Source organism: Schistocerca serialis, chromosome 12 (assembly GCF_023864345.2).
Source record: "Schistocerca serialis cubense isolate TAMUIC-IGC-003099 chromosome 12, iqSchSeri2.2, whole genome shotgun sequence".
Classification (NCBI taxonomy): domain Eukaryota; kingdom Metazoa; phylum Arthropoda; class Insecta; order Orthoptera; family Acrididae; genus Schistocerca; species Schistocerca serialis.
Window position 1 is genome coordinate 4,285,585 of NC_064649.1, and position 27,405 is coordinate 4,312,989.

General features: G+C 41.2%; 1 protein-coding gene across 2 annotated transcripts in view; it reads right to left on the reverse strand.

Moving 5' to 3' along the window:
- The window catches only part of LOC126428163 (tetraspanin-31), a 72,692-nt gene that overhangs the window by 11,056 nt on the left and 34,231 nt on the right, over window positions 1–27,405 (reverse strand). The window contains exons 4-6 of one of the 2 annotated variants that reach the window (XM_050090072.1): window positions 23,553–23,648; window positions 22,800–22,913; window positions 5,045–5,150 (exon numbers count right to left, since the gene is read on the reverse strand). In XM_050090072.1, the coding sequence (XP_049946029.1) occupies window positions 5,076–5,150; window positions 22,800–22,913; window positions 23,553–23,648 (285 nt within the window). In that variant the 3' untranslated portion in view covers window positions 5,045–5,075. The remainder of the gene's footprint in view (window positions 1–5,044; window positions 5,151–22,799; window positions 22,914–23,552; window positions 23,649–27,405) is intronic. The other variant, XM_050090071.1, reaches the window with a different exon arrangement.

Here is a 27,405-nt window from a genome sequence, read left to right on the forward strand (position 1 = left end):
CTTCATCTTTTGTGAAGGAATTTCGGAAGGGTGTGTTTAGTAACTCTGCTTTAGCTGCACTGTCATTCTCATCAACTGTATTTCCACTGCTATTGCAAAGAGAAGGCAATGATTGTGTCTTGCCACCAGCATATTTTATATACATCCAGATTCTATGGATTTTTGCCAGGTTTTGAGACAAAGTTTCATTGTAGAAATGATTATAAACATCTCACATTGAAGTTCGCAATAAATTTCGAGCTCCTGTAAAAGATCGCCAATTTTGGGGATTTTGCATTCATTTAAATTTGCCATGATATTTTCATTGATTTTACAACAGTGTTCTGACCTGTTTTGTATATCGAGGAGGATCAGCTCTGTCGTTTGCTAATTTATTTGGTATAAATCTCTCAATTGTTGCTGATACTATTTCTTTGAATTCAAGCTACATGATCTGGTCTACATTTATATTGTTAGTTTGGAAGGAGTGGAGATTGTCTCTTACAAAGGTGTCAAGTGAATTTTTATCTGCTTTTTTTTTTTTTAATTGGTATATTTTTCGTTTATTTTTGGACGATTTGTGAGTTATGGTACTCATCCTCACTGCAAGAACTCTGTATTCACTAATCCCTGTATTCGTTTTGATACACATAATTAGCTCAGGATTATTTGTTGCTAAGAAGTCCAGTGTATTTTCACAACCATTTACTATTTAAGTGGGCTCACGAACTAACTGCTGAAAATAATTTTTACCAAACATGTTTAGCAAAATTTTGGATGATGTTTCATGCATACCTCCTGAGTTAAACATATATTTTTTGCCAACATATTGAGGGTAAACTGAAGTCGCCAGTGACTAATTGTACGAGTTACGTACATTTTTGAAATTAGACTCAAGTTTCCTTTGAACATTTCAGCAATTATATCGTCTGAGTTGGGAGGTTGGTAAAAGGATCCAATTATTATTTTATTCCAGTCGACAAGAATGACCTTGACTCACACTAACTCACAGGAACTACCTACTTCAGTTTCATTACAAGTTAAACTACTTTTAACAGTAACAAACACGCCACCAACAACTGTGTTTAGCCTATCCCTTTGAACACCATTGGGTGCTCTGCAAAAATTTCAGCTGAACTTATCTCCAACTTTCAGTGCCTACAACAATTTGAGCATCAGTGCTTTCTATCAACCCTTGGAGCTCTGGTACTTTCCTAACACAGCTACAACTAGTTACAACTGTTATATCGACGGTTCCTGGATATACATTCTTCCCGTGTTCGATCTGCAACCATCTAGACAAAGACCCTTCCGTGTTTCCCCGAGATCCTCTAACCTCCTACGCCTGTAGCTGCCTTTGCATGTAATGGACTCCTGACCTGTTTAGCGAGACATCCTTGTGCAGCTTGTGATACCTGCTTTGGAAGAATGCAACTGTGTGGAAAGCAATGTTCTCATGCAAGATGGGGCAACACCTCATGTTGCTTGCCCAGTGAAAGATCTGCTTAATACAACCTTACACAAACATATTATCTTCACAGGTTTTCCAGGTGTGTAGTCTGTAAGATCACCTGGTCTAAATCCGTGTGACTTTACTTTTGAAAGAAACATTCGGCTCTCTACCTGATCTGAAGGCCAGTATACGGGAACACACCATTTAGATTCCCTCAGAACTGCTGTCAGCAATCGTCTGACGAATACAGCCTCTCGTCGACGTCTTCGGTGCCTGTACTGAATAAATTGTTTAAGCGGCAGTTAATAATAAAACCGACATTACGCCTTTCTCACTTGTTTGATCTTTTGTGCCCGCATTACGTCCGTAATACATTACGTGTGGAAACATTTCTGTGCATCTTTCTTGATAGGAAAAAATTAGCACCAACTATTTTCCAGTGGATTCCGTAGAAATGTTGGAACACATGAGGCAATACTGACCTTACGACTTATCTTAGAAGAAAGATTAAGGAAAGGCAAACCTATGTTTCTAGCATTTGTAGAATTAGAGAAAGCTTTTGACAATGTTGACTGGAATACTCTCTTTCAAATTCTAAAGGTGGCAGGGGTAAAATACAGGGAGCGAAAGGCTATTTACAATTTGTACAGAAATCAGATGGCAGTTATAAGAGTCGAGGGGTATGAAATGGAAGCAGCGGTTGGGAAGGGAGTGAGACAGGGTTGTAGCCTCTCCCCGATGTTATTCAATCTGTATATTGAGCAACCAGTAAAGGAAACAAAAGAAAAATTTGGAGTAGGTATTAAAATCCATAGAGAAGAAATAAAAACTTTGAGGTTCGCCGATGACATTGTAATTCTGTCAGAGACAGCAAAGGACCTGGAAGAGCAGTTGAACGGAATGGACAGTGTCTTGAAAGGAGGATAGACAGACAGCAATAAAAGCAAAACAAGGAAAATGGAATGTAGTCGAATTAAGTCGGGTGATGCTGAGGGAATTAGATTAGGAAATGAGACAAAGTAGTAAAGGAGTTTTGCTATTTGGGGAGCAAAATAACTGAGGATGGTCGAAGTAGAGAGGATATAAAATGTAGAATGGCAATGGCAAGGAAAGTGTTTCTGAAGAAGAGAAATTTGTTAACATCAAGTATAGATTTACGTGTCAGGAAGTCGTTTCTGAAAGTATTTGTATGGAGTGTAGCCATGTATGGAAGTGAAACATGGACAGTAAATAGTTTGGACAAGAAGAGAATAGAAGCTTTCGAAATGTGGTGCTACAAGAAGAGAATAGAAGCTTTCGAAATGTGGTGCTACAGAAGAATGTTGAAGATTAGGTGGGTAGATCACGTAACTAATGAGGAGGTATTGAATAGGATTGGGGAGAAGAGAAGTTTGTGGCACAACTTGACTAGAAGAAGGGATCGGTTGGTAGGACATGTCCTGAGGCATCAAGGGATCACAAATTTAGCATTGGAGGGCAGCGTGGAGGGTAAAAATCATAGAGGGAGACCAAAAGACGAATACACTAAGCAGATTCAGAAGGATGTAGGTTGCAGTAGGTACTGGGAGATGAAGGAGTTTGCACAGGATAGATTAGCATGGAGAGCTGCATCAAACCAGTCTCAGGACTGAAGACCACAACAACAACATTTTCCAATGTAAATTGGTTTCACATTAATGCATTAGAACATCTACCAAGTTTCGCTGCCATACGGTAATCACAGCCTACACTGGACCTACGTGAGTAGCTGCACTTTAATTATAACTGTCCAGTAGCTGCAAGAAATGAACATTTTAAAATTCTGTTAGCATACTAAATAAACAAGTTTCATGTTTGCATTGATTTACAGCTGATTTATTTCACCTCTTGTAGCTTATCTGTAAGACACTGAGGAGAAGATGTTAAATTCAATCAAAAATGTCTACGTTCTGTTTGTAGACAGATGACATTTTTGTCAAGTGCGCCCGAAAGACATTACCCGATCCTCGAATCACATCTGTGTTTGTGAGGCTCTTCACTTCGTAATCCAACTGAGAGAAGAGCCATTTATTTTTTTGGGTATACATACTGGTGTCTATCACCATCTGTGGTGTCATCTGCAACACAGAACTCTAACAATTACAAATGGTGACGGCCTTCATGAGACTGATCAATTTTTTAAGAATGCATAATTGCCCCTCCAGACTCGAGTCTTTACAAATAGAACCTCTCAGTAAGCTACAAGTCCTGAAAGGTGAGGTAGTTATTTTATTGTCGTCAAACCGAAGGCCAATCTGAATACCACAGTGCTCTGCAAGGCAAGCTCTTACTGGAGATGCTAAGCTGCTGCCTTCCTCTGACCTTTGAACTGACCGACCCAGCAAGTTGTACAGTTTAACATTCACACAACCCAAAAATTTTCACATTAATTAACACTACCAAAGGTGAAAGAAGTGATAAGTGACACATTAAAATCCTAGTGCTGACCTGGGAAAAAACTCGAGACCTTTGGATACGTACACCCGGAAAAGTTTTATCGAAGCAAGTAGCACCTGTCACACTACATACTACTTGTTTTGAGGTATAATCTATTTCATAACAGAGCAGCACAACTTTAACAGTGCTGTCTCTGCCCATTAACATCCACAACTGACAAAACAAAGTCTTTGATACTATATGTAGATTACCTAGTGGTCCGAGTCGATATATTACTGAAAGGAATACGTTACGACCGACGGAAGGACTAAAATTTCATCAATTAGCCCTGTCTTCTAATATGTATTGATACACAAAATGGCAGAACGTGACAACACAGTTTTTACACAATTTTGTGCAGTATAAATATGGCAATTACTACAAGAAGACTGAACAAATAAAATATTTGGCATTTTTTGTGCAGCTGTCTGTCAATAGCTATACTGTGTTTAGTCCAGAGAAATTCTTGTGCATCATAAGAACCCATTTTATAGAACTGATTCCAGCACTAGCAAACTAGCTATGGTAGTAATTGCCTTTCTGAAAGGCAAAAGCAAAATTCAGAATGAACGTTTCTGTCAAATATCTTACAACAAATTCTACTCATTGAATGCAATTGGAAGGTATGGTAAACTGATAGCCTGACATCACAGACCACCAATTTTATATGCTCTATCAAATATTTACAAACAGGAGGAGAAACAATATTTGGAAGGCAAAATTTTAGTTCGTCCACTGAATTTTCTCCTTCACTGTCAGTGCAATACTAAGGTAAAAACTTTTCCATTTTCTTGTTTTCTTCCTCCAGTCTTTGAAAATACTGGCTGTTAACTTCTCCTCATCTCGTCCTCCTCCACCACTTACAATTCCGTTCCCAATCTGTTCTTTCCTTATGTAGGTCGTCTCCTGCCTTCTGCTCGTCACAGACTTTCAAATAATTATAAATTCAGTATGTTATCATCATTCCACATGCCACATGAAGGAATTCCAGTTTCTGAACACTAGTGCACTGTGCTTGATACTTCCTGAGAGAGAGACTCCTGCTGGCACACAACACTGTGAATGCTAACCTCTGGGACTGCCAAGACAGAGACAGGTGAGTTTTGATATGTGGAAGACCTTAGCTTAGCTTAGCTTAGCTTAGTAGTTAGTTCTCACCCGGCAACCAGCAGCACATTACTCTAGTGGGTTAGAGGAAAGCACTAGGGTTAGCTCGTGGGTCTTTCTGGTTCCTGTAGCGAACCGTCAACCAGACGCCGAGAAACTGCAAGAGAAACCACAACCGTTATTACGTGCAACTGAGCTCGTGTGCAAATACCTCGAGACTGAACACTTCCCGTGTCTGCGTGACACAGGAAGTACGAAAACACTGACATTTGAGGACTTTGCGTGCACATGCCACAATTTTAGATTAGTAACAATTTACACTGAAGCATACAAATATTGAAGAGGAAATGAAAATAGCTTAACTGTTTTTACTATTGCCAAATACAAACAGATAAAATACTTACCTGTTCAGAGTTTTGACAGCAGTTCTTTTCTCAAAAAAGATAAAGAAATGACAGCTTCCAAAATCAAGTCTCACTTTTTCCAGAAAACAGGACAGGATGAAAGTAGACTGGAACTATTTACTGGCTCAGGAAGGGCAGGGAAGACACCGCGAGGGCAAGACAGGCAACAGAATGGGAACACATTTTAGGCCATAACTTCTCATTGGTTTGTCTGAAATTCTGTACAAAATACTCCCTCTGTCAACCTCAGCCCTACACCCACGTAATGATATGTATCGTACGGCTTTTTGACACACACAAAAAATATGTCGAATGTATAGAATAACATGTATAACGCAAAAACTTGCAAACCTCTAGGCTATTGGTGTAATTATCAACTCTGGTAGTCGCCAGCTGGAAGTCTTAAGGTCTACCATTCTACAATCTTGTGGGGGCATTCTTCTGCGATGTGTCTGATGGTCTGTGGTTCCCAACAATTGCCAAGTGGAGATAGTCGCTTAGTCCATTTGCGTAAAAAATAAGCACATCTGCCATATTTGGTTCTAATTCTTTTTAGCACAGACCACATTCTGCATCGCAGGCCAAATCCTGATTTTTTTTTTTTTTTTTTTTGGGGATCTATGGCACATTACTATTTTGCTTGAGTCCATGCATTAGTAAGGTTGGACTATTTTCCACAGCAACTCCTGCCCCTTTAGTTGTTGGTCGTCTAGAGCAGAGTAATTTAAGGTCTGCAACATTCATATCATGATGGACTGGTAGATTTTTAAAATAAATGGTCTTTTTGTACTCGTCTGTGAGAGCATTTATGCGTCATCATCGAGGGGGTGGAATGTGGCTCAGTGCCAGTAGTCACTGCATACGGCGTGATTCGACAATACCTCTGATCATTCTCACAGGGTAAGTGCCGGTGCTTCCCAGGTTGTACTCCACAGATTTTGGATGATGTCATTTCTCACAATCAATATTTCAGATATTTTTGTTACATGCTCCCAGAAAGATACAGTTCTATCAAGGAATACCACCAGGTACTTTGATGTTTTTCCTACGAAGGTGGTTTGAAAAGTTCTCACAATCACTACAAGAGGTCACCGCTAGCATAACAAGTTGTTCACGTGATATTCATTCGACTGTTGGCTGTAAAAACGTGCCACACAAGTGCTCTTTGAAGAGAGCTGTGGAGGTGATTTGGCTCTCGTTGTTGTTCCCATGTAGCGACCCGCGGTGATTAACTACTTCTTAAAGAAAAGTATGAAAGCAAAGGATGTTCGTGCCGATTTACAAAATACACTTCATATTCAACTGTTGCAAAGTGGACAAATGAATTTCAATTTGGTCTGGAGAACTTAGGTGATGATCAGTGCAGTGGTCAACCAAGATGTGTGACTACTCCAGAAACCATTGGAAAAATGCACAAAATGGTCACGGAGGATCGCCGATTGAAAATGCCTGAAGTTGCTCACGCTTGCCAGATATCATCTGAAAGGGTACATCACATTTTAATTCAAGAACTAGAAACAAAAAAATTATCTGCAAGACACTGCGTGCCCGCACATATGTGCCATTGCCATGGCAAAATTACACAAACTAAGGTATGAACTGTTGCCACACCCACCTTATGCACCTGATATGGCTCCAGACTTCCATGTCTTCCCAAAGCTGAAAATTTTTTCTTGGTGGATGAAGAACTGATAGCTGGAGTTGACACCTATTTTGCATGGCTGGAGGAAACTCATTATCGAGATGGGTTCAAGGCACTGGAACATCATTGGACCGAGTGCATTAATCTACAAGGAGACTAGATTGAAAAATAAAAATAGTTTCAGTGATGTAAGTACTTTTTTTCTATTCTGTTCTGAGAGCTATTCAAACAACCCTCGTAAGCGCAGCATATTCACAAACCGTATGTCGAGTTTTCTTCTGGCCAGTTTCATATTTAATTGTAAGCAGGCAACCTCCATTTTGGTGATGTTTGGTTGGAGTCTTCATTTACGAAAGTACTTTCCAACTACATCTAGGTCTGCCATTAAGATTTCTTCCGATTGTTCAACTGAGCTACACCTCGTTACAAGTACGCAGTTGTCAGCATAACTAAACTCCCTTGATTTTGTTTCTAGAATGTCTGCAGTATATAGGTTTAAGATAAGTGGTACAAAGACTGGTCTCTTTGGTACACCACTTTTAATTTTTTTTGAGAGCTGATGATGTATCCCACGACTACTCTGAACACTTGGTCGTTACCATACTGTCAATTAGTCGAGTGGTTGGTTTGCAAGAAATTTTATGATGAAGGTCGTATATTATGTCTTTCCTCCACTTTGCATTGTAGGCCACTTATAGTTCAGTGAATGTAGCTGCAGTTTTACGTTTTCTTTGTAATCCTACCTTAATGCTACCATTTTCTTTAGCTTCAGCTGTTAAGAGTTCAGAATTCTTATTTCACATCGTTTGTGTGCACTTTGTCTCTCACTGCTCTGACTTCGCCACTAGATGTCGAGCAACAGCATTTGGATTAACTGTTGTCTTACTACTTTGTGTGGGGGACCCACTTCCTGGTTTCCTTAACGATGTCCATATCTGCTACTCAATGTCTGAAAATTCAGGCTTTCTACTGTTTCTGTCCACAGATGGAATATTTTTAAGTTCCACTGCTTTTGGTTAAACCAATAAAGTCTTAAGAATTTTCTGTGGTCTCATATTGGCATTGAAGGCTTTAAAATTTAGTTCACTGTCATACTGGTTAATAGTTAGCAAGAAGCTACTGCTATCCTCTATCGTAAAGGTTTCTTTGGCAACATTTCTGGCAGCAATCAGCTAAAATACAAGTGCAGCTGCCTGAAGACACTGCAAACATTTGGATGTTACTGAAAAAGTGGCTAACACTCACAACCTTTTCTGTGCAAAAAAAAAAAAAAAAAAAAAAAAAAAAAAAAACAATCTGACACGAGAAAAAGTGAAGTATATACATAAATACACAACAGGCTGCAGAAGCAGTTTTGCCAGGAACACCCCCCCCCCCTCCCCACACACACACACACACACACACACACACACACACACACACACACACACACACACACACAAAATATCCCAGAGGAGTCTTTTCGATGTGGAAAGATGTAGAAGATTAGAAGATGTAAATTTGTAAAAGAATTAGGTTTTGGTGTTATGCTCTGTCAGGTTTGTAAACACACATGTACCACTACTTTGACCCCTGTCTGTTCTAATGTTAATCCCCTGACATCTTTCTAACAGCTGTTTTTGGTCTTAGTAATATATTCATGCTATTCCATGTTTCATAAGAAAAGGTCAATAATGGTAGCAAAAGGGGGCATTAATGAAGCTGTTGAAACTTTTTACAAGTGGCCTCTGCAAGTTGTTCTACAATAAACACCTTCAACCCCCCATGAACCATGGACCTTGCCGTTGGTGGGGAGGCTTGCGTGCCTCAGCGATACAGATAGCCGTACCGTAGGTGCAACCACAACGGAGGGGTATCTGTTAAGAGGCCAGACAAACGTGTGGTTCCTGAAGAGGGGCAGCAGCCTTTTCAGTAGTTGCAAGGGCAACAGTCTGGATGATTGACTGATCTGGCCTTGTAACAATAACCAAAACGGCCTTGCTGTGCTGGTACTGCGAACGGCTGAAAGCAAGGGGAAACTACAGCCGTAATTTTTCCCGAGGGCATGCAGCTCTACTGTATGATTACATGATGATGGCGTCCTCTTGGGTAAAATATTCCGGAGGTAAAATAGTCCCCCATTCGGATCTCCGGGCGGGGACTACTCAGGAGGATGTCGTTATCAGGAGAAAGAAAACTGGCGTTCTACGGATCGGAGCGTGGAATGTCAGATCCCTTAATCGGGCAGGTAGGTTAGAAAATTTAAAAAGGGAAATGGATAGGTTGAAGTTAGATATAGTGGGAATTAGTGAAGTTCGGTGGCAAGAGGAACAAGACTTCTGGTCAGGTGACTACAGGGTTATAAACACAAAATCAAATAGGGGTAATGCAGGAGTAGGTTTAATAATGAATAGGAAAATAGGAATGCGGGTAAGCTACTACAAACAGCATAGTGAACGCATTATTGTGGCCAAGATAGATACGAAGCCCACACCTACTACAGTAGTACAAGTTTATATGCCAACTAGCTCTGCAGATGACGAAGAAATTGAAGAAATGTATGATGAAATAAAAGAAATTATTCAGATTGTGAAGGGAGACGAAAATTTAATAGTCATGGGTGACTGGATATAGCGTCCCCAGTGCCAAATTTTTTATCATGTAGCCGTAAAATAATAATTTCTCTGTGTAGGTTTAGATTGCAAAGAAATAATTTATGACAGAATGATCTAAAGAGACGACAAGATACGCTCTTTTGTTTATTTTTTAGTCGACTTCACTTCTTCTTTTGTCTTGAATGTGTCTAGAGGGACATCTTGTGTGTGCTGACAAATGTAAGCATATTTGTATGAGTTAAACATATAATATAACTATTTAATATTATTGTGCACTTTTAATTTGTAAGAGGTGATCCCGATTTCATGTCCGCCTTCCTTGAATTAACCTGCATTCAAGTAATTTACAGCTCAACAATCGCAGCGGCCGATGCAGCCAACGACGCCATTACGTGGTGATATTAACTTATGAAAAATTAGCGGAAGCGGAAAACTCGCCCGCTATTAGCATAATATTAATTTTTCTCCACAGCCGCAGGAAGTTGCAGAAATACTTAGCTTTAAGATTCTTATTTTCAGTAGCATAGCCGAGACCCAGAGCCAGGACTCTGACTACAATACAATGGTTAACGGAGGTAAGAAAATACTCTCGCGCGTGTGTGGGCCGCAATTGTAATTAATAACTAAAGATCTTTTGCTTTAACGTCAACTGACTAGCCGAGGAAATTTATATGAAAAGTTTATTACATTGTTCAACTTAAATATCATTTTTATGAAGGCCCACCACGTAAGTCAGCAACAATCAAAAAATAATAATAACAATAATAATATATACATTAAATTACGACGACCGACGGACGCAAGATTGGCGCCACAACTTTGGGGCCCGATTAATATGATTCTATTGTAATGAATGTAATTATGTATGTGTCTAATTGTTGTAAAATATTAATGCTTATATGAATTCTTTTACATGTACAACAACAAAACCACACCCTGAGGAGATCTGGAGAGGAAAAAGTGTAGAAAAGAAAAAGGATTGCGAGAAAGAAAAATAAGTAAGGTAAGGCCTATTGTGCAAGCATCCTGTGTAGCTCTGCGCGGAATATCGAACCCATGTGCACATGAGATACCTTCGGTGTTTTGTGTATTTATGTTTATTTTTGGAGGGATAATTATTCGTTTTGTGTATTTATGTGTTTATTTTTGGAGGGGATAATTAATCGTGTGTGTATCAGTGTTAAAGATTCGTCAGTGGCTTAAAGTGAATTTAGTATGGGTAAGATAGGACAACCTAAAGCATCCGTACCAAAAGAACAAAATTCTGTTAATATGGAAAGTGAGGATCATTTGCAATACGTAAACGAATCCCAAGCCACCGCCTCAGATAACATAATTTCCGGAGTGGGGGGCGAGGATCTGTGGTCGGTGGATGACGCTCCACAGCAGAATGGGAATAGAGTAACAACTCCACTGCCCAGGCAGGGGGGCCAATCGAGTGCTAGATTAAGCGGGGCACCAGTATGCTCACCGATTGCAGACCCTTTTGCTGAATTTCTGCGCAGGTTAGAAGAAAGAGATAGGGAAAGAGACGAAAAACTGGCTCAGATGCTGCATGAGCAGGAGAAAAAATTAACGCAAAAGCTCATTGAACAAGAGCAGCGCAGTGAAGCAAAACTAGATAGGATCCAAAGCGAACTTGCCGAGATGCGGGACGCTTGCAAAGAAATACCCGATCTTGTGCAAAGCTTAGCCGACGAAATGCAAAAATTACAGATAGCGCAGGCTAGGCTTGAAGACAATGTCCAGACTTTAACCAACCGCGTGGATAATGTGGAGATAGATGCACGGAAAAGTATTGACGCATATTTGGAAGTGCAAGCTCAAAAAGTAGAAAAAGAATTAAATGAATGGCTAGAAGTAAAGGATCGCGAGATATCTGCAAAGATGGAAAGCGATGTAAAAACAGCTGTAGAACAAGCGACTGCGGCCGCGAGTGTAAATATTGACGCTAGCGCTGCCGCACTACGTGCCGAATTAACACAGATCAAATCCCGTGTGACTGCGGAGTTGCCAAATTGGCAACAGGAGGTCGCGCGGAGACTGTCTGCGTTGGAAAGCAATGTAAACAGTGGCGGACAGATCATGAATCCGACTCCGCGTACTGATTACTGTAATAACGCTGACGGTAGGCAGGGTGCGAGTGCGCAACCGCAACCTAATGCGAATTATGAGCACGAACAACACGCGATACCGTGCAGCGCACATCACGAAGTGATGAATGTCCCAGAATGTAGCAATCAGATGTGCAAAAAAGAGGACAATGTAATAAAACACAGGACATTCCAACCCTTCAATAGCGAAAAACGAAATGTCCACCCTGTTGTATTTATTAAGAGCTTCAGGAATGTGTTTCCCAGGACATGGACGGAAAGACAAAGAATACAGTTCGTGGTCTCCTTTATTCAAGGTGACGCGGCACTGTGGGCCACCGACGTGTCCGAAAAATGTCTAACGATGCAACAGTTTGAAGGTGCATTCTTGCAAAAATTCTGGTCCGATAGTGTCCAAGAAAGACTACGAAAGGAGTTGTACAGTCCAGAAATGTACAATCCTAAGATGGGAACGTTACGCAAATATTTCGAAAAGTATATAAACAAAACCAGGTACAGGGACGAGCCAATGTCCGATCGTGATATAATCAGATTAATAAAAATGAAGTTGCCCAGTGAAATTAAAAGATATTTCATCAATGTGCCGGAATACGATATAGAACAATTCATGGAAATAGTGGATTCTGTTGACCTATTGATCGAAGATATGAAAACCGAAAACAAGTGGAACCATGCAGGCTATAATCAACACAAAGCCGATTACAATAGCAGCCACAGTAACAGTAGTAACTTAGTACCAAATGGTAACGGGATTAGGCAAGAGCACCGGCAACAGAATCAAGGCACAAACAATGGCAATGGTTATAACGGCAACAATTATAATCGTGAAAATCGAAAGAGACATCATGATGGACGCATGAGTAATGGATATAATGGTAACGGCAATCCGCAATGGCGGAACAACCGAAACCAGTGGCGTGGTCGTAACGACCCGACACCACAGTGGCAACAAAACACAGCGCCACAATGGAACGCCAACCCAGGTCCGTCACAGAACATGTCAGGGAGTTACAACCGACCACCACAAAACCAGAGCCATACACAATATCAAAATACACCATCGGGGAGGCAGGGCGGCCAACCCAACAGTAGCAACAACAACAACCAGAACCACAATGTGAGGTTAGTGGAAGTGACAGACAACTGTCAACCCACTGATGCTCATCCGTTAAACTAAAGACAGCCACAATACGCTCTCCGTTGTTGGCTGCAGGATGGTGTAGTGAGGGCACATTCACGGATGACAGCCATAAACTTTGTATGCTGAGATACAATGAAGGAACAAAAATAGAAAAGGAACTTGTAGACATACCGCAGAAATGTAACCGAACCGACAAAAGTGTTGTGCAGGCTATATTGCATGCAGATATGTATGGAGCACCAATACAGATAATAGGCGATACCGGTGCGTCAACCAATGTCATGAGTGCAAATTTTTACAAGTACTTGAGTCAAAATAATAGAATACCAGTATTGCCAGTGAAGAATTGTCGTGTAACAGGTGCAATAGGTGCACAATCTCATATCACAAAGCACCAGGTGCAAGTCGAGTTTACGGTAGGAAATGAAGCAATGAAAAGCTCGTGGTGTTGCTTGCATCCTGGGGATGGAATTTTTACGCCAGAGGGACGCAAAAATCGACCTCTTGTGCGGGGAAGTAAGCCTTATGAATGAGGATAGACGTGTAGTTTTGCCGTTGTTGAGGACACGGGAAGTGCACGGTAAATATTGCCGGAACTTTCAGTCGAGATTCGAAGGAATACAGGTAATGAATTTATATTCTGACTTAAGTACAAGACAAGCATATTATAAAGATTTTATTACTGAAGATAAAGAGGAAAAAAGGAAACTGATAGCCATGAAAGTTAGGGAGTCAGAACATTTGACTGAAGCACAACAAAACTAATTGACTCAGCTACTTACAGATTATGAGAATGTGTTTTCGGAAAAACCCGGTGTTATCGAGGGCTACACCTATAACATCGAAGTAGTACCTCATGATACTTTCTGTCACGCAAACTACACCATCCCGTGGTCAAAGAGGGAGGCAGTTACGAAGGAAATAAGAAAAATGCTTGCTTGGGGGATAATTGAACCATCTCTATCCCCGTACAGCAGTCCGCTCGTGGCCGTAGCGAAAGCGGACGGCAGTATACGTCTCGTGCTTGATGCGCGCGATATTAACAAAATAATTGTACCTGTCAGAACGCGACCAGAAAACCTGGATGAACAGATACAGAAGTTTTATGGAGTTAAATATCTGACCTCTGTCGATATGCGTTCGTCGTATTGGCAAATCCCACTAACTGAATCATCAAGAAAGTACACTGCCTTTGTGTTTGCCGGCAGAAGTTACCAATTTAAAGTTTTACCATTTGGATTAAATGTTAGTGCAGGTGTCTTCATTGCAGCGCTCGATAAAGTATTAGGACCGGATTTGTTGGACCGAGTAACGTTGTATGTCGATGACTTATTAATAGCTACTCCCGATTGGGAAAGCCACATGGACACGCTGAGATACGAACTAAAAAGATTTTCTGAGGTAGGCGTAACAGCAAACCTCGCAAAATCCAAATTTGGCAGGGAGAGAATAAAATTTCTTGGTCATGTAATATCACCTACAGGTATTGTGCCCGATCCGAAGAAAATGGCAGCAATTGAGAACTTCCCTCCTCCTAGAACGAAGAAACAGTTAAAGGCATTTTTGGGTCTAGTGTCATTTTTCAGACGATTCATACCTGACTAGCTTTTAAATGATAATACCCTGTTAAACTTGTTGAGAAAGAATACACCCTGGATATGGAATGAACTGTGCCAGCAGTCATTTGAGCAAATACGACAAGCCCTTCTAAATGCTAATCTACTGTCACATCCTGACATGTCAAAGGAATTTTGCCTTGCTACAGACTCCTCCACTGTCGGACTAGGCGCTTGTTTATTTCAAATCGATGAGGATGGTGGAAACAAGAACATAAGAATAATCGGTTTCGCAAGCCGAGTGTTGTCAAGTTGTGAACGATCATATACAGTCACCGAACTCGAAACACTAGCAGTAGTATGGGCCATGAAGAAGTTCAGATACTATGTGTACGGAAAAAATGTAAAAATTTTCTGTGATCATCAGGCCTTAAATTTTTTGCTGACATGCAAGTTAATGCACGACAGGTTGACTAGGTGGGTGCTTGCTCTGCAGGAATATCAATTTCAAATAATGTATATAAAAGGTTGTGACAACGTAGTACCTGATGCTTTGTCACGGTTGCCGCAAGGTCTGCCTGAGTTAACAACAATACTAGAACAGGCAACAGAGTACAAAATTTTAGTTATGAAAGACCCTACTTGTCGAAAAAAGTTCCTGCAGACGTGCAAGCAACTGCCTAGTTTACAGGACGAAGATACAGCTTGGGGAAAAGTCAAACAAGAACTCCTATCTTCGGGTGGAAATCAGATAGGTAGTCATTATTCTGTGCAAAATGGTGTATTATATTACCGGAAGGATGTTAACAAGGACTTGTGGTGTATCTGTGTACCGGAAGTATGTATCAGTGATTTAATCTGGCACGTGCACCTTTCGTGGGGACACGTGGGTATTGAAAAATGTAGAGCACTTCTCGCAAGACAATGTCATTTTAAGAATATGAAAAGAATAATTCAGAATGTTGTAAGGACATGTGTAGTTTGTCAAAGGACGAAACCTACAAATCTGCCCACTGTAAGTGAATTGCATTCTGTTGTTCCTAACAAACCATTACGACTAGTTTCTGTTGACATTCTAGGGCCACTACCCACTGGCAGAGGTGGTGTGAAATATGTATTTGGTGTATATGATGACTTTTCCAAATTTCTAAAATTCTATCCTGTAAAAGCTTCAACGGCCACACCCCTCATTCAGAAATTACGAACAGATTATTTTGTTAATGTTGGCAAACCACAGATCATATTATCCGATAATGCCACCTATTTTACTGGTCTCAAATGGAAAACGTTTCTACAAGAGCAAGGTGTTAAACACATTTTTGTATCTCGATTTCACCCGAAGAGCAGTCTTGTAGAGCGTACCTTTAAAGAGTTGAACAGGTTCATGAGAACTTACATTCCAAATCGCCACACCAAGTGGGCAGAATACGTTTCGACTTTTGAGGAACTCCACAATAGATTGCCACATTCAGCCACCGGTTATACTCCACTAGAAGTCATGTTTGGAAAGAATGAAACCGACAGCTGGCTGTCACCATTACCAACTGTACCACGACAAGTTGTACCTCACGAACAAATTATAGCTGAGACTTTAAATAACTTAACGAGGTGCGCGGAGCGCCGAAAGGAGAAGCATGACAAGAAACTAAAGAAGGTAACAGTGTATCAACCAGGTGACTTGGTGCTAATAAGGACTCATCCCAAGTCATCTCTGTTAGCGAAAAAGAATAAAAAATGGCAACCGGTGTATGCCGGGCCCTACAAAATCATAGACATACCACATGGATGTAGCTATTTGTTGGGTGATGTAGAATCGGGAGAGATTAAAGGACTCTATCCATACAAAGACTTAAAGAAGTTCGCTCAGTAGAGCAACGTTTACATTTGTGTGTAGTAGGTTAAGTTTATAGTGTATTTTTTCTGTGTGTAAATGTTCCGATTTTAGTGTAATATTTAAAGACAATGAGGCACACAAGATTAGTGCGATTCAATTTTGTAGATGTTAAGGAATAATAGTATTTTTAAGCAATTGCATTTTGAAAAAAAAAATGAATGTAGGTTTAAGAATATGTTACAAATTTCATGTTGAAAAATGCTTTAAAAATATTAAAAAAAAAATCAATAACATGTAATGATGAAAGAATTTTTCATTAGTGTGTCATGAATATTTTTGAACTGTAGTAGTAACGCAACTTATGAAATTCAATATTATAGTGTATATGTCGTTTCATGTATTTATGTCTATACCGATCTTTAAATATGCTCAAGCATAATTTACTTAACAATGTGAGTGCAGGGTGTACATCACCCAAGGTGCCTCATGTGTTGTGGACAAGGTACAAAGCAAATCAGTAAACGCGACTACCGCTTAGCAGTGTTAAAATATATTGCCATCTGCTAAGGCAGAGATTTGCACGAATTTGTAGTGCAAACAAAAGTCACAAATCTAACATTAATCTAGGAACTTGCACGCTAGGCCTAGATTATAAAATGTGTACAATAATGCGAGAGGCAAGGTTTTGTAAAGTCGAGCCTGGCTCTGGAGGGCAAGTACGCAATGAGTGGGCAGACATGACATGGGGACTGACCTCAGATGAGACGGAAATACAATTGTATAGTCAAAAAATCTGAAGGCAAGTACGACTCTAAGTGGAAAAGGAAAAGAGACAAGTAGTGCGAGAGACTGGTAAAATCCAGCACAAGCCAAAATCCAGTTCAGACTGAATGAAATACATTAGTGTTTGTGAACTAATCGAAACAGTTACTTTAAACAGTGTGAAAAACTGTGAAGGTGAAACTGTGATATGGACAGTGAAGTGCTAGTATTGAACGTTCAACAGCGGTGAGGACGCCAAACGCCAATATTACGCACGAAAAACTGTGAATTTGCTTATAAATGTGAACTGTTAACGTGAAGTGAACCCACAGTCAATATTTTTGGGACAGACTGTAGTTTCAGTGAGCACAATAATGCGAGATTGGAATGCGATGCGTGGACTGTTGCAAAACAGCGACCGCAGAAACGGCGAATGTTTGTGCTAAGCTCGTATTGGAACACTCACCACTGCCTGCGAGTGCGGCGAAAACATAAATAATTTTATCAAGACAAAAACTGACGTGTAATGGAAACAGTATTGCATCAAAACTGCATTCACGGGAGAAGGTCCATGTCATGTTTTCTGCAAGACAGTGCTAGCTTGACACTCGGAAACTGGCGAAAACTTAACAACAACTGCCGCACTAATAAATGCTTCTTTCCCACTAGCGTAACCATCTGCAGCGGGAAACAAATATTACGTTGGTTGTGTGTATGTTTCATGTACTACGTCGGAGATGCGTAGCAGAGCTGACTCCTGCCAACAAGAGCGGGGGGCGGATATCATCCCACTCCGCCACGCCCGGCCGAGAAAGAAGCGCATCGCCAACGGTGCAGCCGATCAGCTGATTCTGACGTTCCGCGACGGCGAGACACACGCTGGCGTCGAGCGGGCGTTGACCTCACTGCAGCCGCCGCGAACGCCGAGTACCGAACACACCAACCGACGCCGTCGCGAGCCAAACGTCGCGGCGTAGATCATCAACGACACCGCAATCAATTGTTTTAATGACCTCATTTTTTGCATAGTGCAACAAAAATATTTGTATGCACATCCTGTACTCCAATGACATTCCAGAAACAATTAAGTGAAAGTGACCAAAGCAGTTAGTCTGTCACTCCGCCGAGGTTTTCCCCAGGTTTCCCTACGGCCGCGCCAAATGGGGAGCGAACAGTTGACACCCCAGGGACTTCAAATATTCCGGACTAACTCGTGGTTGTATACCTTCAACTTCATCTGTATTACACTTTGTGTGCAACGCACCTCAGTAATTACAACATACGATGTGACATATGTAAACTGTGAAAGAAAAATCTGCGTGTGGACAGTGTGGACATGAAAGTGGAAATATTTGTGTCAAAAAACACGAACATTTTTTATGACACAAACATTTCGGGGGGCAATATAGCGTCCTCAGTGCCAAATTTTTTATCATGTAGCCGTAAAATAATAATTTCTCTGTGTAGGTTTAGATTGCAAAGAAATAATTTATGACAGAATGATCTAAAGAGACGACAAGATACGCTCTTTTGTTAATTTTTTAGTCGACTTCACTTCTTCGCTTGTCTTGAATGTGTCTAGAGGGACATCTTGTGTGTGCTGACAAATGTAAGCATATTTGTATGAGTTAAACATATAATATAACTATTTAATATTATTGTGCACTTTTAATTTGTAAGAGGTGATCCCGATTTCATGTCCGCCTTCCTTGAATTAACCTGCATTCAAGTAATTTACAGCTCAACAATCGCAGCGGCCGATGCAGCCAACGACGCCATTACGTGGCGATATTAACTTATGAAAAATTAGCGGAAGCGGAAAACTCGCCCGCTATTAGCATAATATTAATTTTTCTCCACAGCCGCACGAAGTTGCAGAAATACTTAGCTTTAAGATTCTTATTTTCAGTAGCATAGCCGAGACCCAGAGCCAGGACTCTGACTACAATACAATGGTTAACGGAGGTAAGAAAATACTCTCGCGCGTGTGTGGGCCGCAATTGTAATTAATAACTAAAGATCTTTTGCTTTAACGTCAACTGACTAGCCGAGGAAATTTATATGAAAAGTTTATTACATTGTTCAACTTAAATATCATTTTTATGAAGGCCCACCACGTAAGTCGGCAACAATCAAAAAATAATAACAACAATAATAATATATACATTAAATTACGACGACCGACGGACGCGAGATGGAATTCGAGTGTAGGAAAAGGGAGAGAAGGAAACATAGTAGGTGAATATGGATTGGGGGACAGAAATGAAAGAGGAAGCCGCCTGGTAGAATTTTGCACAGAGCACAACATAATCATAACTAACACTTGGTTTAAGAATCATGAAAGAAGGTTGTATACATGGAAGAACCCTGGAGATACTAAAAGGTATCAGATAGATTATATAATGGTAAGACAGAGATTTAGGAACCAGGTTTTAAATTGTAAGACATTTCCAGGGGCAGATGTGGACTCTGACCACAATCTATTGGTTATGACCTGTAGATTAAAACTGAAGAAACTGCAAAAAGGTGGGAATTTAAGGAGATTGGACCTGGATAAACTGAAAGAACCAGAGATTGTACAGAAATTCAGGGAGAGCATAAGGGAGCAATTGACAAGAATGGGGGAAATAAATACAGTAGAAGAAGAATGGGTAGCTTTGAGGGATGAAGTAGTGAAGGCAGCAGAGGATCAAGTAGGTAAAAAGACGAGGGCTAGTAGAAATCCTTGGGTAACAGAAGAAATATTGAATTTAATTGATGAAAGGAGAAAATATAAAAATGCAGTAAGTGAAACAGGCAAAAAGGAATACAAACGTCTCAAAAATGAGATCGACAGGAAGTGCAAAATGGCTAAGCAGGGATGGCTAGAGGACAAATGTAAGGATGTAGAGGCCTATCTCACTAGGGGTAAGATAGATACCGCCTACAGGAAAATTAAAGAGACCTTTGGAGAAAAGAGAACCACTTGTATGAATATAAAGAGCTCAGATGGATACCCAGTTCTAAGCAAAGAAGGGAAAGCAGAAAGGTGGAAGGAGTATATAGAGAGTCTATACAAGGGCGATGTACTTGAGGACAATATTATGGAAATGGAAGAGGATGTAGATGAAGATGAAATGGGAGATATGATACTGCGTGAAGAGTTTGACAGTGCACTGAAAGGCCTGAGTCGAAACAAGGCCCCCGGAGTAGAGTAGACAATATTCCATTGGAACTACTGACGGCCGTGGGAGAGCCAGTCCTGACAAAACTCTACCATCTGGTGAGCAAGATGTATGAAACAGGCGAAATACCCTCAGACTTCAAGAAGAATATAATAATTCCAATCCCAAAGAAAGCAGGTGTTGACAGATGTGAAAATTACCGAACTATCAGCTTAATAAGTCACAGCTGCAAAATACTAACACGAATTCTTTACAGACGAATGGAAAAACTAGTAGAAGCCAACCTCGGCGAAGATCAGTTTGGATTCCGTAGAAACACTGGAACACGTGAGGCAATACTGACCTTACGACTTATCTTAGAAGAAAGATTAAGGAAAGGCAAACCTACGTTTCTAGCATTTGTAGACATAGAGAAAGCTTTTGACAATGTTGACTGGAATACTCTCTTTCAAATTCTAAAGGTGGCAGGGGTAAAATACAGGGAGCGAAAGGCTATTTACAATTTGTACAGAAACCAGATGGCAGTTATAAGAGTCGAGGGACATGAAAGGGAAGCAGTGGTTGGGAAGGGAGTAAGACAGGGTTGTAGCCTCTCCCCGATGTTGTTCAATATGTATATTGAGCAAGCAGTAAAGGAAACAAAAGAAAAACTCGGAGTAGGTATTAAAATTCAGGGAGAAGAAATAAAAACTTTGAGGTTCGCCGATGACATTGTAATTCTGTCAGAGACAGCAAAGGACTTGGAAGAGCAGTTGAATGGAATGGACAGTGTCTTGAAAAGAGGATATAAGATGAACATCAACAAAAGCAAAACAAGGATAATGGAATGTAGTCTAATTAAGTCGGGTGATGCTGAGGGAATTAGATTAGGAAATGAGGCACTTAAAGTAGTAAAGGAGTTTTGCTATTTAGGGAGCAAAATAACTGATGATGGTCGAAGTAGAGAGGATATAAAATGTAGGCTGGCAATGGCAAGGAAAGCGTTTCTGAAGAAGAGAAATTTGTTAACATCCAGTATTGATTTAAGTGTCAGGAAGTCATTTCTGAAAGTATTCGTATGGAGTGTAGCCATGTATGGAAGTGAAACATGGACGATAAATAGTTTGGACAAGAAGAGAATAGAAGCTTTCGAAATGTGGTGCTACAGAAGAATGCTGAAGATTAGATGGGTAGATCACATAACTAATGAGGAAGTACTGAATAGGATTGGGGAGAAGAGAAGTTTGTGGCACAACTTGACCAGAAGAAGGGATCAGTTGGTAGGACATGTTCTGAGGCATCAAGGGATCACCAATTTAGTATTGGAGGGCAGCGTGGAGGGTAAAAATCGTAGAGGGAGACCAAGAGATGAATACACTAAGCAGATTCAGAAGGATGTAGGTTGCAGTAGGTACTGGGAGATGAAAAAGCTTGCACAGGATAGAGTAGCATGGAGAGCTGCATCAAACCAGTCTCAGGACTGAAGACCACAACAACAACAACAACCCCTCAAACCTACCAACCAATTCTTAGCACACACTTGTATACTCTGAACATACTATTCGATTGAATTTATACCAAAAAAAAAAATGATAAACTCATTAGTGAATGGGAAGATATACAGAATACAGCAGTTTCTTCATTTTTAAATTACCTGTAGCAGTGATTGTGCATACTCCAAAATGTGGGTGCTTTATTAATTCTAGGCAGTGGTTTCTGTAATGACTTGTACATCCTTGGTAAAGTAGACTACTTTCACACCTTTTGGTCTTCTATGAGATGTACTGACCTGTATGTACTGAACGTTGTTCAGATTTAATACCCATTTGCCTTTAACCACCAGATGATGTTTCCAAATATTTTGTTAGTCGCATTTTCAGCAATGGTTCTCTGGTATTATTTTTCATTCTTATACTTGTACCATCTGCAAAACAGACCAAATCTGCAGCTTCTACCAAAGCAAGTGGCAGAGAAGCAAAAGAAGATCCAGAGTAGAATCCTGTGGTACACTGTGTATGACTACTTCGAATTCTGAGTGCTTACTGCTATGCGACCGACACGGAACTGATATGCACTGCCTTCTGCCACAGAGGATAAAATAAAAACTGAACTGCCTATGTCCACATTCCATAATATTTTAACTTTTACACGAGAATATTGTGGTCCACACAGTCAAAAGCCTCAGCCAAATCACAAAATATTCCCAATGGTAATAATTCACAATTTCTTGAATCTACAACAACTGTACCTCTAGTGATGGATTTCTAATAGTATTATATTTACTTCTGTATAGTTTGACATCATCAAATTATTTAAAATCACTCATGGATAAAAATGCACTATAATTGGAACAGCATATACCAGGTTCAAATCACGAGTCGGGAACCACATAACATCAACAAGGAACAGGTTGTCTAGAAATAATATTTAAATCCACACTGTAATAAAAACTTCACAGTCAGGTAACATGAGTCGGCAAAGTACTCTGACATGATGTAAGACTTATCCACCAAAGCAGAAACCATAATGAGGATGTTTGCAAGAAAGGTAAGGGGGAAAGCTTGTGAGACTTAAATCAACTAGTGCAATGTCACACCTCTGGATCATCACCCCTACCTCTGTGAAGCTGAAGAACAAGCCTATCCCTCCGGACAGTTTGAAGGCATAGTCGATGGTGTTCTGCAGGGCCTCGCCACACTTCGAGCACTTCTGTGTGTTGCACAAGTCTGGCTGCAGGAAACAAATTACAATATCAACAGGTTTTTCACACATTTACTACAGAAACATTTCACTCTGTAGAAACACACTCAGGATTAGTTTACACTGTATAATCAAAAATTTTCTTATTTTGCTGTTTCCACAAGAGCACAACATACCATTAGAGATCACACACTGCATAAATTCCATAATAAAATAAATTAATTGAAACACACAATATTAATAATAAAGTACAAAATACTTAGAAAGGATAAGAGCACAAAACATGTTTGGAAATAATTACAGACCTGCTAATCTGAAATTCCCCGCCAGAAGTTCCAGCTGAGACTGGGAAGATAAGCAAAAAATTAATAGGCATTTGGCTGGCAGTCTCACGAGTCATAATACAAATCACGGACAAAGGAGGTCTCCAAACAAACTGGGGGCCTCTTACATAGCTTGTTGCGCACACCCGTCTGTTTTGTGTATTCGAAAGTTGTTTGGAGATGAGGGCTGTCCACTACTCAACAGGAGACTGGTGCGAGCTATACGCAACCAAAGGTACGCGACCTTATCGAGATATATGAACTGCTTATTTGTCAACTCTCTGCAGGTCCATTATGTCGAACCAGGCATGTTTGCACAAAGATATATATGTGTATATGTACTCACACAAAAAGTAGTATTGTCTCCCTTATCGAACCCACAGCATTTAAACACTGTCTCCAAATCCATCTGTGTTGTCGTGTTTTCAATTTTGTTCCATCCCTGAAAAGACAAAACCAAAAAGAAAATGTGTAAGCATTGCAGTACAACCATCATCTGACTGGTTTTATGATGATACATTCAAAGAAGAAATTCACACGCCAAATGAAATCCATTCACTGAGTAAATAGGTACAAGGAAATATTTTTGCAGTTTAGTTGGTTGGTTGGTTTAAAAGAGAGGGGGTGGGGGGTGGAGGTGAGGGGAGGCCAAACTGCTAGCTCATCGGTCCCTCGTTCCCATTAAAATAATTAGTCCACACACTTGTATGCAGATCTAAAGATCGGTGGCTTGTACTTTCTCCAGTAAAGCTGGTCTTCTCAAGCAACAGATTCAAAATAGCCATTGAGCCAAAATATGTATGATATAATGATTGCTAGGTTCATTAATAAACACTTCATGTACGTTTTTACTTCAATGCACTGTTCGATGGAAATTTTGCATATTATCCACAGTGGTCTAACACAGGGGGCAATGTAACTGAGGAAGTACGGTTACGGTTTAACATCCCATCAACACTGTGGCCATCAAAGATAGACAATGGTGACAACGTTGGGGTTTAACAGGAACAACCGATAGTGTCATCAGTCCTTCCATCCCGAAAATGCCGTGCTCTCAAAGTTCCACTGCACTTTGCGATAACTGGAAGAACTGGAGGCCACTTTGCAACCAGTTCAAATGCAGTGGACACTAAAAGACAAAGTAATCTTTTGCTTCCAATCCAGCAACTCTCTGAAGACCTGCAACTAGATGGAATGTGCTCTACAGCCAGGAAATTATTGCCATAATTTTAATCTTTCCAAAGTGTGAGTAGAGCCCTGGGACCTTCCCCATTATTACAGAAAAACCCGAGCTTTGACTTCATGATGATGGATTTGGTCCACTGAACAGCCAGTCATCAGTGCCCCTACTTTGTGTCAGCACGCAAATGTTGGAGCGGTGGGTCCGAGAGAACAGTAATCCATCAACAAATTGAAAAAACTGCCTTTGTGACAAACAAAATTACGACACTTAAAATTGGTAAAAATTCTACAACTGCCTGGTTAGTCTATCCACTCAGAGCTCATTAACCATCTCTCCCCAACACTTATAGGATGAAAACCAACATCGTTAGAATATTTTGTCATACATTACACAGTCATCAGCAAGAATGGTGGACAGAATTCCAGGCAATATGACAGCATATAAACCACTATTAAAGTATTTAAAACACTGTACTGAGAGTGGTAAACTACAAACTTCACACACTGGTAATCTTCCTGCTGGCGGGGAAAAATTTACATCAGTGGAGAGTGTTATTCTCAGTCCTGATAGCAGTATTTCCTTCCATCGGTGTCATCAGCACGAAATCAGCACATCTGCATTCAACTAACATTTGTTATTTCCCACTTCTCACCATTCATTTTTGCACTGATGCACAACTTCCATCAGACATTGAGATGACTGTTGGGGGATGGCACACCCAATTAGGACACCATCTCTACATTAAAAAGTAATCATCTGCTGAGACATAATAGGAACAATCTGGAGATGGCAGTTGTGTGTGTGTGTGTGTGTGTGTGTGTGTGTGTGTGTGTGTGTGTGAGCGTGAGTGCGCGCGCGCGCGCGCGCGCTTGGCACTTTCCAGTGAGTGGAGACGGAGTTCCTGACAGAGAAAAGTGCGACGCATTCCAATCGGCCGGGTATCGGGAGGGAAACGTCCCTCGTTCACAAAGAGGACGAGGTACACAGGATAGTCAGGGAATCGTCAAATGGAGATGCCATAAGAAACCGGTAGTTGGTTCCATTGTATTTGTAGAGGGGGAATCCCAGCTTCCGTGGGGAGACGGTCGACGGGACTAGTGTGAAAGGCACCGATTGCAAGAGGCACCCCATTAGGGTCAAGTAGTTTCAGAATGGAAGGAACCTTTGAGCCACAAACCTGACACCAATAATCTCATCTGGACAACACCAGAGCGCTATAAATATGGAGAAGAGTAGCACGGTCTGCACCCCGAGATGTCAGCCGGGAGGCAGAGAGCATTAAGCTGCTGCATGTAGATAGTCATCAGGTGGTGTATGGGGCAGCCGAGTCAGCTCGTTAGCAAAAAGAACGCCCAAGAAACGGGACTGTGCTACAACACCTAGGTGCTGGTCACATAAATAAAGTTCAGGCTTAGGGTGTGTCCTGGGTCGACGGCAAAAATGCGTAACCCACGTTATGGAGGGAGGAAACAAAGTCGTGGCAGAGGGCCGATGCAGAGGTCGACAGGATGGCGCTTCGGAGCTGACGTTCGGCAGATGCTACCGAGTGGGAGCTGCACCGGATGCAAAAATCGTCAATGTACAATGCCGGGATAACCGGAGACCAAACGGGGGCTACGAGCCTGTCGACGGTGACGAAGAGTACAACATTTGACACAGAAACCTGTGGGATACCATTCTCCTGGATCCGACGGGTGGAGAACGAAGTGCCAACTCTAACCCGGTAGAGCCAATGGGTTAAAATATCACAGATAAAAATTGAAAGGAGGCTGCAAGAGCCCCAGTCGTGGAGAATACTTAAAATGTGACGGCACTAAGCGGTATCATATGCTGTACGTAGATCAAATACGGTGTCAGTAAAATCCTGTCGGATTGCTGCTTCCAATCTGAGCAAATGGTCAGTTGTAGATCACCCTTCCCAGAAGCCACACTAATACCGGGACAGAAGGCACTGAGATTTGAGGACCCGACATAATTTGAAGTTAATCATCCTCTCACGCAGTTTACAAAGTACACTGTTGGGGCTAAACAGTCGGTAACTGTCGAGAGATGCCGGGTTCTTCCCGAGTTTAAGGACGGGGAACTATGCCGTTTCCCCTTTGCCTGGGGAAGAGAACCATTAGCCAAATGCTGTTAAAGACCCCGAACAGACGTCACCTCTCAGTAACGTCCGAGTGTTGTATCATCTGATTGTGGATGGAACCTGGCCTGAGGCCGTGTCACGTGAAGAGGTACGAGCCTGCAAGAATTCCCATTCAGTGAAGGGTTCATTTTAGGCTTCAGTTTGGTGCAGGTCGAAAGAGAAGGGGATTTCGCCAACTCCTGATTTCTGCCAGAGGAAGGTTGCAGAGTAGGACGATGACCCCACGCTGTCGTCAAGTGTGTCGCAAGATGTTCTACGAGGACTGACGCATCAGACAGTGCACCTTATAGGATAACACCCCGGACAGTCGATTGTCGTTTGCAGTCCAGAAAGCTACATATCTTTCAGAAAACCTGCAATGAGGAGGCACTCGTCTCTAGGGAGGAAACACATTGCCTCGGTGCTCGCAGCATTCCTTTTTACTCTGCTTAACAAGATAGTAAGCCTTAGCACAGAGATGCTTAAAAGTGATAAGGTTGGTCTGTGGAGGGAGTTGTATAAATCACTGCAGTGCCCACTGGCAGTCCTGGATAGCAACTGCTACGTCCTCGGTCCACCACAGTACCAGTCGATGGGGGGAGGGGGAGGGGGACTGTCATTGACGAGACATAAATCAAAGTCTGTAATAATTCGGTCAATTGGAAAACCCCTACACGTCGAAGTGTCACTCCCTCACAGGATAGTGTGCGTTATAGTCCCTGAGGAGGAGATATAGGGGTGAGTGCTGCTGTATTAAGATAGGCAGCTCAACGTAAGGAAGTGGCTGTAGAAAGGTACACATTGCCAATGTCGATTGCTGGCGTTGTTCACACATTGCTTCCAGGTTGGTGCGAAGAGGGATCCAGTCACTGATGACATCACTGTAAACCAAAG